General features: G+C 51.4%; 1 protein-coding gene across 9 annotated transcripts in view; it reads right to left on the bottom strand.

Moving 5' to 3' along the window:
* The window catches only part of TET3 (tet methylcytosine dioxygenase 3), a 159,467-nt gene that overhangs the window by 54,236 nt on the left and 92,200 nt on the right, over positions 1-13,031 (bottom strand). For 8 of the 9 annotated variants that reach the window (XM_065584393.1, XM_042859282.2, XM_005286506.4 and 5 more), the window contains one exon: positions 7,608-10,269. In XM_065584393.1, the coding sequence (XP_065440465.1) occupies positions 7,608-10,269 (2,662 nt within the window). Of the gene's footprint in view, positions 1-7,607; positions 10,270-10,903; positions 11,037-13,031 lie in introns of those variants that run through there. The other variant, XM_042859286.2, reaches the window with a different exon arrangement.

Genomic DNA, 13,031 nt, shown 5'->3' with positions numbered 1-13,031 from the left:
ACCAAAAGTTCTAACGCCACTAGGGAGGCAGTGTGGCCTAACAGATTCAGGAGACCCAGGTTCCTGTTCCTAGCTCTCTCACTGGAATGCAAGTCACTTCCACGCTACGTGCCTCAGTTTCCCCGTAACATGCTGTTGGAGACACCCAGAGCTGGGAGCCACTGTGTTTCTTTCCTCCCTGCCTCAGCGAAAGTGAGCTTTGCTGGAGATTGGACTGTGTCAGCTCCCAGCCTGTCTGCCTCGCCAGCAAACTCCTCAAGGCTCTCTCAGCCCAAACCTTGCCTAGCAGGTGACAATCAGCGAACTCCAGCCCCCCGGACCCCCGGACCCCTCAGAGAAGTTTCTCTGCAATGCACAGCCCCTACCACTGTACATTCACAGAAGATACAAATTAATGGAGATATCCTATCTCCTAGAACTGGAAGGGACCTCGAAAGGTCACGGAGTCCAGTCCCCTGCCTTCACTAGCAGGACCAAGTACTGATTTTTGCCCCAGATCCCTAAGTGGCCCCCTCAGGGATTGAACTCCCAACCCTGGGTTTAGCAGGCCAATGCTCAAACCACTGTTTGCTGCTCTTTACAGCTTATTACCTTAACTGCGGTAAACACACCCTTTCCTTCAAACACAGCCCTGAGCTGGTTTAGAGCCAAAATAAAGTAAGTGTATTACCAAAAGGGCATAGGTTAAGTGATACCGGGTAGAAAGGGTAACAAACAAACAAAAGTAAAAATAAATTTTCTAATGACTGAGAACTTAACAAGCTACAGCTTTTGCACAAGGTAGTTTCCTCACCAATTTTCCTAGCCCAGCAATGGCTGGCTCGCTTTCAGCCAGGATCCCTGCAGAGGCCAAGGAGTTGGTTTTCCTTGCCTCGTCAGGTGCAGGATAAAGCAAAGTCTTTCTGCGTGCCCTTATACCTCAAAGTCTGCCTTGGTTTCAAAGACTACATTGCTCCCCTGGGGTTCAGTCTCCTCCATGGGGTGACTCCAATTGATTACCGCTTTCCAATGCGATGCTTCCTGATACAACTGTACAGTGTAAAATGTTCTCTCCTGCAACCTCGGATACAAATGAATAGTCCATTGAATCTGGCCACACCTGGTTTGAGGTGTTGGCCTCTTTCCTTTGTCTTGAGAAAACCTGTTTATCAACTCCCCCTGACACGCCTGGTTTAAACACCTTTTAATCCTAGACCTCAAAGCATAACATCAGTGAGTATCCATAATTCCACACACAGCATTGTCACCTACATCTCACAATATTACGGACCAGTACATAAGAACGGCCAGACTGGGTCAGATCAAAGGTCCATCTAGCCCAATATCCTGTCTTCCGACAGTGGCCAATGCCAGGTGCCCCAGAGGGAATGAACAGAACAGGTAATCACTGAGCGATCCTTCCCCTGTCACCCATTCCCAGCTTCTGGCAAACAGAGGCTAGGAACACCATCCCTGCCAATGCCGCTGATGGACCTGTCCTCCGTGAACTTATCTAGTTCTTTTTTGAACCCTGTTATAGTCTTGGTGTCTACAACAGCATGCAGTTCGTTTTCAAATGATACCTTAAAAGCAGCGATACTCAGACTGAGGCTCGCAAGCTGCAAGTGGCTTTTTAATGTGTCTCTTGTGGCTCTTTGCAGAACACATTAAAACACGGTGTGACTTACTTATTAACCAATCTAAGTTATTAGCCAATCAGGATGCTTTTACTGTGTTATTAACCAATTGTAGTTGATAAAAGAATAATACCTGGTCAGACCTTTTGCTGTGAGAATATATAAAAATTGTAAATGAAACAATGAATTCATAGGACTGTGGCTCTTCCGGGAAATGCTGATTGCTAATTTGGCTCCTGAACCACTGAGGTCTGAGTATCACTGCTCAAAAGGCCTATTTTGTACAGGTGGTACGGTAGTGTGCAGCGTTTGAACATGGGGGCTATGGTCACATTCCCCCCATCTGTAAAATGGGGCAAACAATACTGACCCCCGCTGCAAAGCACTCTGAGATCTACTGTAAACTACAGAGCTGACAGATCCCCCTGTAGTTGCAGAGGTAGCAGGCTGTAGCTTTTAGCGCAGCAGATCTGGGGTTCTAGCCTGCAAGTAAACAGGGCAAAGGGCTGGAAGGAAAAGAGCTGGTAGAAGAACCCAAGGACTGGCTAGGATACATCAGCCACAGCTTTGGATCTTGGCAGCACCCATGAGCATAAGCCATGTGGTCAGGGTATGGGAGAGCAAGTAATTACATACGTTTATTATTGTTATTTCTCCAGCTAAGTCAATTTGTTAACCAGGGTGGGACTCTGTAGCTCAGAAGACCACAGTAACTTGTACACCTGCCACCTTTGACTGCATCTGCTCCTGCTTCACTGCTATGTGTAAAGTGCTGCTGGAACTGGCGGAGGCAGGGCTTGGTTAGAATGAACACTGGGGGCAGGACAGGTTGAATTGAGGCTGCTGGACACAGGCAGACCGTGTGGTTCTCTCTGCCTCTCTAGCTCTCCAGCCTGTGCTGCCTTGGGTCACCACGCAGGACCTCCCTAATTCATGGGAGGGATACTCCAGCAGTATGAGAATGGAGGCTGGTGTACTTTAAAGCAGTGCTTTTCAAACGTTTTTTCTGGTGGCTCAGTTGAAGAAAATTGTTAATGCCCGCGACCCAATGGAGCAGGGGATGAGGGGTTTGGGGTGCAGGAGGGGCTCAGGGCTGGGGCAGAGGGTTGGGGTGTAAGGGGTGAGGGCTGTGGGGTGGGGCCAGGAATGAGGGGTTCAGGGTGTGGGAGCAGGCTGAGGGCTGGGGTGCGGGAGGGGGTCAGGGCTCTGGGATGGGACCAGGGATGAGGGCTTTGGGGTGCAGGAGGGGTCTCCAGGTTTGGGGGGGGGATCAGGGCTGGGGCACGGGCCTACCTCGGGTGGCTTCAGGTCAGCGGCACAGCGGGGGTGCTAAGGCATGCTTCCTGCCTGTCCTGGCATCACAGACCGCGCTGGGCCCTGTAAGTGACCAGCAGCGGGTCTGGCTCCTAGGTGGAGGCGCACAAGCAGCTCTGCGCAGCTCTCGCCCGCAGGCACCGCCCCCCCCCCCCCCAGTGCGGAGCCAGTGCTCGGGGCGGGGGCAGTGCACAGAGCCCCGTGGCCCCCTTGCCTAGGAGTCGGACCTGCTGCTGGCTGCTTCTGGAGTGCAGCACGCTGTCAGAACAGATAGGGATTAGCCTGCCTTAGCCGGGCAGAACCACCAACGGGACTTTTAAAGGCCCAATCGGTGGTGCTGACAAGAGCCACCGTGACCTAGTGCCTTACATTCTGCGACCCAGTACTGGGTCACGACCCGCAGTTTGAAAACCACTGCTTTAAAGGGGACAATGGGGTTTCCAATGCTGGCTCTAGCACTGGGGGAATGGGGGACATCACCATGACCGGGAAGCAACTAGAGGATCAATTGATCTCAGAGGACTGCAGAGGCTTGGAAGATTTAGGGCCAGGGAAGACAATCGGCATCTTTTCTTGGACTTCCGTGGGCTTTGGATCAGCCCTTTAGAGAGCTGGTTATCCAAGGTGGAACAGCCGGTACCATTAAATGAACCCAGTTCAGACTGTGACCTCACAGAGAACTTGCTGGGCCGGGAGAATTAATGGAGCTCTTCTGGGGCTTCTAGAGAGATTGGAGGGCTTAGGAAGTTTGCTAATCAGGGAAGAAAGTGGGCCTGATCCAAACTCCATGGAAATCAGATTCCCATTAACTTCAATGGGCTTTGGATAAAACTCAGCGTGAGCTTGCCAACCTCAGAGGACCTAGAGAACTCACTCTCCTGGCAGGGAACCTGCAGTCAGATTAACAGCACTTTCCTTGGGGCTTTAGTGAGCACAGAAGGCTCCTTAGTTAGGCAGGAGTTTGCGGTTGGGTTGTTTTTTTTTCCCCCCACTCCTCCCCAGTCCTAATTTTTATTCCCGTCATGTCTAACTGGCCCCGTGCCAAGGAAAGGAGAAAGCAAATCTCAGCTGGGCTGCAGGCATCCAGACAGAGATCAATAAGTGACACGCAGAGGAGTCTGATTTTATTAGTCTAACAGCAGAGACACCTCATAAAGTACCAAGTCCGGCCTCCTACTTAATTGCTTTCTCTTGCAGCTTTTCTTTCTTTCTTTTCTTTCCTGCCCAAAATAACCCAAATCTTTCCTGGCAGTGGAGGCAAAACTCAAACACGATGAAAGTTTCAACTCCACAAACGCTGGGAGTTTCTCTGCATTTCTTTGGTGCCGTTTGGTACAATCACCACTTTAAATGTACAAGCCAATCAATAAATAATGACTGCTGATAAAAACTGAGCTTTTGTTTGGCCAGAAGACAGCTCCCAATCAAAGAAGGGGTCTTCTTTTTGTGGCCCTCTGTTGTTTCCAATAGACCCCAAATTCTTTCCTTAGCTTTTCTATGCGAGCACAATATTGGTGAAAACGCCCAGCCTATTTAAAGCCTCAGGGGGTAGGCGGAGCCTATCAGACCAGAAGGCCCACCCTCTCAGGTGAGGGAGGGGCCACAGGACTCCAATTTAACTGCGGACAGGGGACATAAAATAAAAAAACAAGGATGGGGGTTGAAGATGTATTAGTAGGAGTGTTGTAAGCAAGACACAAGAAGAAATTCTTCCGCTCTACTCCGCGCTGATTAGGCCTCAACTGGAGTAGCGTGTCCAGTTCTGGGCACCATATTTCAGGAAAGATGTGGACAAATTGGAGAGAGTCCAGAGAAGAGCAACAAAAATGATTAAAGGTCTAGAAAACATGACCTATGAGGGAAAATTGAAAAACTGGGTTTGTTTAGTCTGGAAAAGAGAAGACTGACAGGGAACATGATAACAATTTTCAACTACATAAAAGGTTGTTACAAGGAGGAGGGAGAAGAATTGTTCTTCTTAACCTCTGAGGATAGGACAAGAAGCAATGGGCTTAAATTGCAGCAAGGGAGGTTTAGATTGGACACTTGGAAAAACTTAATAGATTCATAGATTCTAGGGCTGGAAGGGACCTCGAGTGGTCATCGAGTCCAGTCCCCTGCCCTCATGGCAGGACCAAATACTGTCTAGACCATCCCTGATAGACGTGTATCTAATCTACTCTTAAATATCTCCAGAGATGGAGATTCCACAACCTCCCTAGGCAATTTATTCCAGTGTTTAACCACCCTGACAGTTAGAAACTTTTTCCTAATGTCCAACCTAAACCTCCCTTAACCACCCTGAGAAGGGTGGTTAAGCACTGGAATAAATTACCTAGGGAGGTTGTGGAATCTCCATCATTGGGGATTTTTAAGAGCAGGTTGGACAAAGACCTGTCAGGGATGGTCTAGATAATACTTAGTCTTGACTTGAGTGCAGGGGACTGGACTAGATGATCTCTCTAGGTCCCTTCCAGTCTTAGGATTCTATGATGATCCAGGGTCAAAGCAAGGGATCCAGAGAGGGACACCATGCAGAGAACCTCCAACATCACCCAAAGGAACTCTGCCTGGATTTGTGAATGGACAAGGGACCGGAAAAAGGCCCTGCAACTGCAGAGAACCCTTCTCTCCCTTGTCAACCTTCTTCCTCCTGGACTGACAGACAGGCTGGAGAATGAGCATTGCGGTTTGTCCGCAGAACAGGTACAACATAGGCTGCTTCCGGAAACGTGCTCCTGAGAGATCCCCCTTGAAGGGTGACGAGAGAGTTCAGCGAGCACTGTTGCGAAGGCCCATGTAGGGCCCAATCTGAAGGTCACAGGAGTCTTTCAATCGATTTCAATGAGATTTAACTGAAATCTTTACAGGGACATGTTCCAGTGATTTATACCCTAAAATGCAGCTTTCTCTGCTGAAGAAAAAGGGTCACAAAAATGCACAGCCCCAAAACTTTCAAAAAGATCCTCTAATTCTCGGGGCCTCCGTTTCTGGATGCTCCATTGGAGACACCTGAAGGGGCCTGATTTCAGAGTGACTGCGTACCCACACCGCTAAGTGACATCTGTCTATACTGCAGCCAGGTGTGAGGCCCCTCGCCAGGATAGACTGATTCGCGCTAGGTATGCTTGTAAGCTAAAAGCAGCAGTGTGGATACTGTGGCTTGGGCGGCAGCTCTACCACGCAATCCCCTGGATCTGAGCGAGGGGGCAAACGCCTGAGTCTCTACAGGAGCCCCAACAGCTAGTGCAAGTCTGTCTGCCCAGGCCTGGAGGCTTGATCCCAGCTGCAATGTAGACATACCCAACGGGAGCTGCAGAAGCTCGGCCCTTCTGAAAAATTAGCCCCTAAGGCCTGGTGGAAATTGGCATAGTTCCCTTGACTCCAGCGGTGTTGTTCCAATTTACAGCAGCTTAGAAGCTAACGTATATGTCCCTAAAATTTGACACTCAAAACAGGAGGGACCAAATATTAGAGGCTATTTTTGAAAACTCGTCCCCTCTCCGAATAGAATTGTTTTGTGATTTCTTTATTCTCAGTTTCCACAAGACCAGGCGTTTTCGTTAGGATGAAATTTAAACATTCCTGGCAGCGTTAGAAACCCAAACGCCGCAGCTTGACATCAGTGAAGGAGATCCATAAAGTAAAACTGCCCATCAACAGGGGCATGGAGATGGCTCAACTTCCGCCACCCCCGCAGCAGGAAAAACAAATGGGAGAAAAATTAAAGTTGAAATGTAAGCACATTGAGGCAGGGACTGGCAGTTGTTATAAGTTTGTACAGTACCGGGTACAGCAGGGCCTGACGGGGCATTACCACAATATACATGTTAGAATAGAATAATAAAATAATAATGAGTTGAAAAATTCTTTGTTTTCATAATCTAAGGTATCATAATTAACATAGGTAGAGATTTCCTTTTAAAGATATAATTTGATTTTAGTAGTATATCATTAGGAATATATGCTCGTAGAATCATAGGTTAGAAGGGACAGCAAGGGTCATCTAGTCTAACCCCCTGCCAAGATGCAGCATTTGTTGTATCGGTCAGTGGTTCTCAACCTATTTACCATTGTGGGCCGCATCCAATACTACCTATATGGCCCTGAGGATGTCACATGGGCTGCAGCTGTGTGCTGAATGGGTCACAAGCAGCCCACGGGCTGAGAACCACTGAACCATCCGAGACAGATGGCACATCTCTCTCTCATACCTATTCTGCTTCTGATGTGGAACCTTTAAGTGTGCTCACGCATGCACCTCTCCCCCTGCCCCCGCACCGCAGTTAAATGTCTTTGCAGTTCACCTTAAAATAATTGCAATGGATTCCAGCATATCCCACAAATCCTGATTGGGAAAACAATCCCTGTTCATCACTTTCCAGCTTTATTTTGTTCAGGATACTTACAAAGATGCTAGAATCCTTGTATATTTCCTCCTGTGTTGCAAACCTGTTCACTTATTTTTCCCATCAGAGTGAAATTCACCCCTTGTGCAGAGGATCAACACAAGACCCTACGTACCACTCCAGTCTGTGTCTCTCTCTCTCTCTCTCTCACACACACACACACACACACATCCCCACGCTCCTTCTGCAGTCTTTATTTAGCCCAAACTCCCCCCACAGCAGATCCAGATCAGGTCCTTGTAAGCCATGGAGAAGTGGTTTCACTTACCCACGCAGTCGCAAGTGGGGAATTCCGCCTGAGCCCGCTTGGCTGGGGTGTCCAATAAACTTTTTGTTGGCGTATCCAGGTATTTCAAAGGAGATTCCAAAAATCCACTGAGGGTTGGCGTAAACGGCACGTCGTTCTTGGTCGGGGTCCCATCTAGGTAAGCAGCATCCGTATTTTGGTTTTCCTCGGAGTAAAAGCAAGTGGTTGACACCACGGTGATAGCACCAGAAGATTCTATTTTAATCTGCTTGGGGGACCTAGCTGCAAAGGGGTTCTCAAAATGCTGACCCATCCCGGGCGACAGCGAAAAGCCTTTGGATCCCACTTCGGGAGCTTCGGCCAGGGGCGGCACTCCATCTTCGACAGCTGGCACTTGGAGGGTTGAGTCTGAGCCCCCTGGCAGTTCTGGAGAGTGGCTCAGAGAAGACGACTGGTGGGAGAGAGGCTGGGGGGGCAGCCCGTCAGTGAGCGGAGCCGGGAGGTCAGAATTCTGCAGGCTGAAATTTTCCCCAAACTCCGCCTCGAACTGCCGGATCAGCTCCTCCAGCTTGTCGTCCACCATGAGCGAGTTCTGGGCCGGCAGCGGGTCAGACGGGTTTAAAGGCTTGTGGGGAGCTTGGTCCTGCCCGTCGCCGGAGGGAACAGCAGAGCAGCAGGGCGCATAGCTGGAGACGGGAGTGCCGGGCGGAGCGGGGCGGCACGCATAGTTCTGGTGAAGGTGATGCTGGCGGTTTTCCTCTGGGCTCCCTTGGCTGAGAGCGCCCGTTTCCTGAGTGTTGGGAGCCTGGCTTCTGTCGTCCAGCTGCTTTTGCAGTGGAGACTGTGCAGCGGAGCTGGGTGTGAATAGTGCAAGAGGCGGGGGCTTGACAGGGGTGCCGGGGAAAGGCTGCTCAGTCTGCATCTCTTCCGTCGGGAGCTCAGGGGCGGTGGCTGAGTGAAATCCTTCCAAGCTAATTTGCCTCAGGGGCAAGAACAGTGGTTGCGAATCCTTCTGCTTGGACTTCTTGATCTGGACTTGCTTCCGGAGTGGCTTGACCTGGGGGGGTTTGTCGGGCTGAATTTTCTTCTTCTTCTCTTTGGCCTGCTTTTCAGATGGCTTCGGAAGCAGGGCCTGAGAGCCGGGAGCCCACCAGTTGGGCAGCTGGTCCTGTGGGCCCGGCTGGGCCAGGTTCTGGTCCAGGAAGAGATTGCGCTTATGATGGAGGTGCTGCTGCAGCACCATCTGGGTCTTCTTATGGAAGTCCGTTTCTTGCAGCAGCTGCGACAAGTGCTGGCTGGGGGCCAGCTTGGGATGGCCACCCCCGGCTTCCTTCTTCAGAGGCGGGACCAGCGGCTCTTGCTTCAGCTTGACGGCTTTGACCTTGTTGGGCATTGCTTCAGGCCTCTTAAACACCGACTTGATGTAATCGTTGGCGCTGCCAAGCAGCTGCTCCAGCTCAGCCATCGGGTCGCTCACCAAAGAGGCGGGCGGGTCGGAGTTGAGCATCCACAAGTTGTTTTTTGGCTTGGGTCCTTCATCCCACGGCTCGGGAAATTCCAGTTTCTGGGGGGTGGAGGTGAAATTGGGGAAGAGGCCCGCAGGCTCCCGGGGGGCGCTGGGTTCGAGGATATACTGGGGGTCTGCCGGCTGCCAAGAGGATTGCGTAAGGGCCCGAGACGTCTGGAGCACTTTGTGTCCGCCGTAGGGTTGTGCGTTCTGGCTCTGGTACTGCTCGTTGCTGGATGTGGGTAGCACCGGGGGTTCGTCTGGGCTGAAGGGGGACGAACAGACCAGCTGCTCCTTGGAGGCGAACGACACGGATGGCAAGGGGCTGCCGGGAGTGGCTGGAGTCACCCTGGCCGGCGGCGGGAGAGCAGACGACAGCTGGGTCAGGGCTTCTATGGCGATGGCTGTCTGGAGGCTAATGTTCTTCTCCTTGGCGATGTTCAGTGCACTTTGGGAAAAGGGGAGGCCATCTGAAGGGCATGGCTTAAGCGTCTCCACCACGGCAGGCACCTGATTGGGAGTAGCACCTTTGTCTAAGGGCTGGTGGTGGGCATCGCTGAGATGCTGGGATGGGCGGGTCTGCCCCTCCCCAAGGGCCGACTTGATCTTCTGCTCCAGCCACTCCAGGTAGTCGGGACACTCAGGGCCATCACAGTTGCAGTTGGGGGGCTTCATGCCGTGCTTGGCCAGGGTCAGGGCAGCCTTCAGGGCGTTCAGGTCCTCACCTCCAGGGACGCCGTCGGGCTGGGGGAGCCCTGGGTTGCCCGCCCCTCCCCGGCTCATCTCCAAGTTGAATTTCTCATACAGCTGCGTGCTCAGCAGCGACGGGGACCCGGTGGCTGGCATTCCGTAGGAAGACATGGCTTCGGCCACGGCGGAGAAGGCCACCAGGTTCCGAGCGTCCTCCAGGTTCGCATCGTTGGCGGCGTCCCCCCGGCCCGGGGCCGGAGCACTCTCCCACTTGGCTTTCTCACTCGAGTGCCGGGCGACAGGCTGGTTGGAGAGCCAGCCGTCCGTTTCCATTAGCAGGGCACTTCCCCCAGCCTGCTGGTTCCCCCCATTCACCAGGCTGGGCCCGCTTCCTTCCTTCAACCTTCTTTCTTCAACATAATTAATTGGCCCTTCTTCCATTTGGCCTGTTTTGGGTCCATCAACTGGGTTGCCCTCCGAACCTGTCTGAGAGGATGGAGAAAAGCAGAGGGTAAATACCCACATAGCCACCCTGGCACCCCCAGACCATCCCTCTTTTAGGGTGAAATCTGCCCCCCCCTCCCCGAGAGGGCCAGCAGGAGGCCTGAGTGGAACTAACGATGGGAGTGCCGGAGTAGAGCAGACGCCAGCTTTTTAACCATAGTGCCATCTGAGGCCTTGGCTGCCTGTAAACTTGCACTGGTTTTGTTAAACCCGTGCAAACCCCCGTGTGGATGCTCTTATTCCAGTTTATTTCACCTTATCTGACAATGATTTCCAATCGACTTAATCTAGACTGGAACAATCCTGGTTTGAATTGAAATCAGAGCATCCACATGGCATTTGGCACTGGCTTAACCACATCGGTTTAGGCTAAACAGGTGCAACTGCGTGTGGACAAGCCCTGACATGCTCACGGCAAGTCTATGGCAAAGGGGTTAAAACACGAGTCCCTTGTCTACATTAGTGCTCCCAGATGCACCGGCGGTAGCAACAATGGGAAATGTTAAAGATCTAATGAAGACTGGGCGTATGACTGGGATCTTCCCAGGAGCAAGGTGCATACCTCGCTAGGCCATCCCACTGAGCAAACCCTTTTAAAGGCACAAGCCTCACTCACCTTCCCCTGCTCCTTTTGTTCCTTTCCTCACTGATTCTAGCCTGAAAGATACCTGCTTGGATCTCTTTCTGCCTCTCTGTTTCCTTTTCCTCTGCTCCATCTGTTTCCCCCTCTCTGCCTGTGTCGCTCAGCTCTGGGAAACGTTATCACAGAATCGGAAAAGTTAGAGACAGGAAATAGCTATCAGTGCGGGTCAGCTAGTCCATCTCTCAGCGGCCAGGTGCAGCTCCCTCTGGACTCTTTTCGAGTCCTTTTCTACCTCTGGCTAAACAGTGGCTGGAGGGTGGCTTACAAATCTCCAATGTCTGCTCTTTACCTCCACTCTCCATGGGTTGGTGAGTGAAACCAACTGGATGGAAATGACTAGATTACATTCAGGGTGACGGTGGGTTGGGCTCACAATGAAGATTTACGACTTATGTGGAACAAATTTGGACGGTCTCTGTCCCAGTGCCTGATGGACAGGGGCCATGTCACAAAAATCGCCACCAGAACCAGTACCAATTGGCTCCTTCATTAGCAGCCTTGGCAGAAGAATCAAAAGGGCCATATAGAGCAAACTCACTTCTTAGCTTCAGGCTAAAGTCAGCAGCACAGGGCAGCTGGTGCTGCAGCTACCCACGTCTGCAGTTCTGATCAAAGCATGGACAGGGCCCAAAAGAGAGAGGTTTGAGAGTGTAGGTCAAGAGGCTGCTCTCTGTTTGACCCCAAGTCTAGACCTAGCTGGGAAATCTATTCCTGCTGCTGTAGTCAGCACCCTGTGCATTGCACGTGTGAAAGTCCAGACACAAGCCAGTGGGGTCTCCGGAGTGGGCCAGTTTATTGCAAGTGGAAGCAGAGTGACTAGCCGCATTAACAAGTGTCAGCTCACAAGCCCAGAGCGCCTGGCATGCGGCATTCCAGCATCGCAGACTTCCTAGCGATATCAATCACAGTGCCTGCACAGCTGGCCCTGGGGCAGGGACACAGAAAGCCCTAGGGTGATGCAATATATTGGGTAGGGGACATTTTAAGTCTGCTAACCAGTCCGTCTTGAGGAGAGGTGGTTGGAGTGGATCTCCGTAAAGGCAACGCAAGCAGCGTATAATACTCTGCACTTACACAGCACTTTTCGTCAGCAGACTTCAAACCATTTGTAAGCGTTCTTACTTCCAGTTTACAGATGGGGAACTGAGGCACTGAGAGATTAAGGGCTTGTCTATACTTACGCACTGGTTCGGCGGCAGGCAATCGAACTTCTGGGTTCGATTTATCGCGTCTTGTCTGGACGTGATAAATTGAACCCAGAAGTGCTCCCCGTCGACTCCGGTAATCCTGCTCGGCGCGAGGAGTACGCGGAGTCGACGGGGGAGCCTGCCTGCCGGGTGTGGACCGCGGTAAGTTCGAACTAAGGTACGTCGACTTCAGCTACGTTATTCACGTAGCTGAAGTTGCGTACCTTAGTTCGATTTGGTGGGTTAGTGTAGACCAGGCCTAAGTGAAGTCGGAATCAGGAATAGAAATAAGCTCTCCTCAGAGAAGGCAGCATGGTCTAGCAGATAGATCACTGGTGTGCGACTCAGAAGACCTGGGTTCTATTCCCACCATTGGCCTGCTGGGTGATCTTGCGCAAGTTACTTCACCGCTCTGTGCCTCACTTTCCCCAGCTAAACACAAGGATGATAATACTGAACTGCTCTGCAAAGGGGTTTGAGATCTACTGATGGAAAGCAATACATGCATTATTGTAATGCCCAGACGTGCTCTATCACGCCACACTGACTCTTAATCCTCATTATACCCTTAGGAGGTAAGTTTCATTGCCTCCACCTTACAGATGAGCAAACTGAGGCACAGCCCCAAAGCCTAAATTTCCACTCATTCTGGCTGCTTGATTTTTTGTAGGGGCCCAATCTGCAATACCTACAGCCTGATTTTCAGAGGTAATGAGCACCTGAAGCTCCCATTGACTTCAACTGGAGCACTGGGTGGTCGCACCTCTGAAAACCAGGCTGTAGGTATCTCATGTTGGGCACCTAAAAGTGGAAGCACTCAAAATTAGTGGCCCCTGCATAGTGACCTGGCCAAGGCCACACAGGAAGTCAGTGGCAGAGCTGGGAAATGAACTAGGGCAGTCCCTACCTACTGG

Source organism: Chrysemys picta, chromosome 2 (assembly GCF_011386835.1).
Source record: "Chrysemys picta bellii isolate R12L10 chromosome 2, ASM1138683v2, whole genome shotgun sequence".
NCBI lineage: Eukaryota > Metazoa > Chordata > Testudines > Emydidae > Chrysemys > Chrysemys picta.
This window is presented reverse-complemented; position numbering and strand designations above follow the sequence as displayed.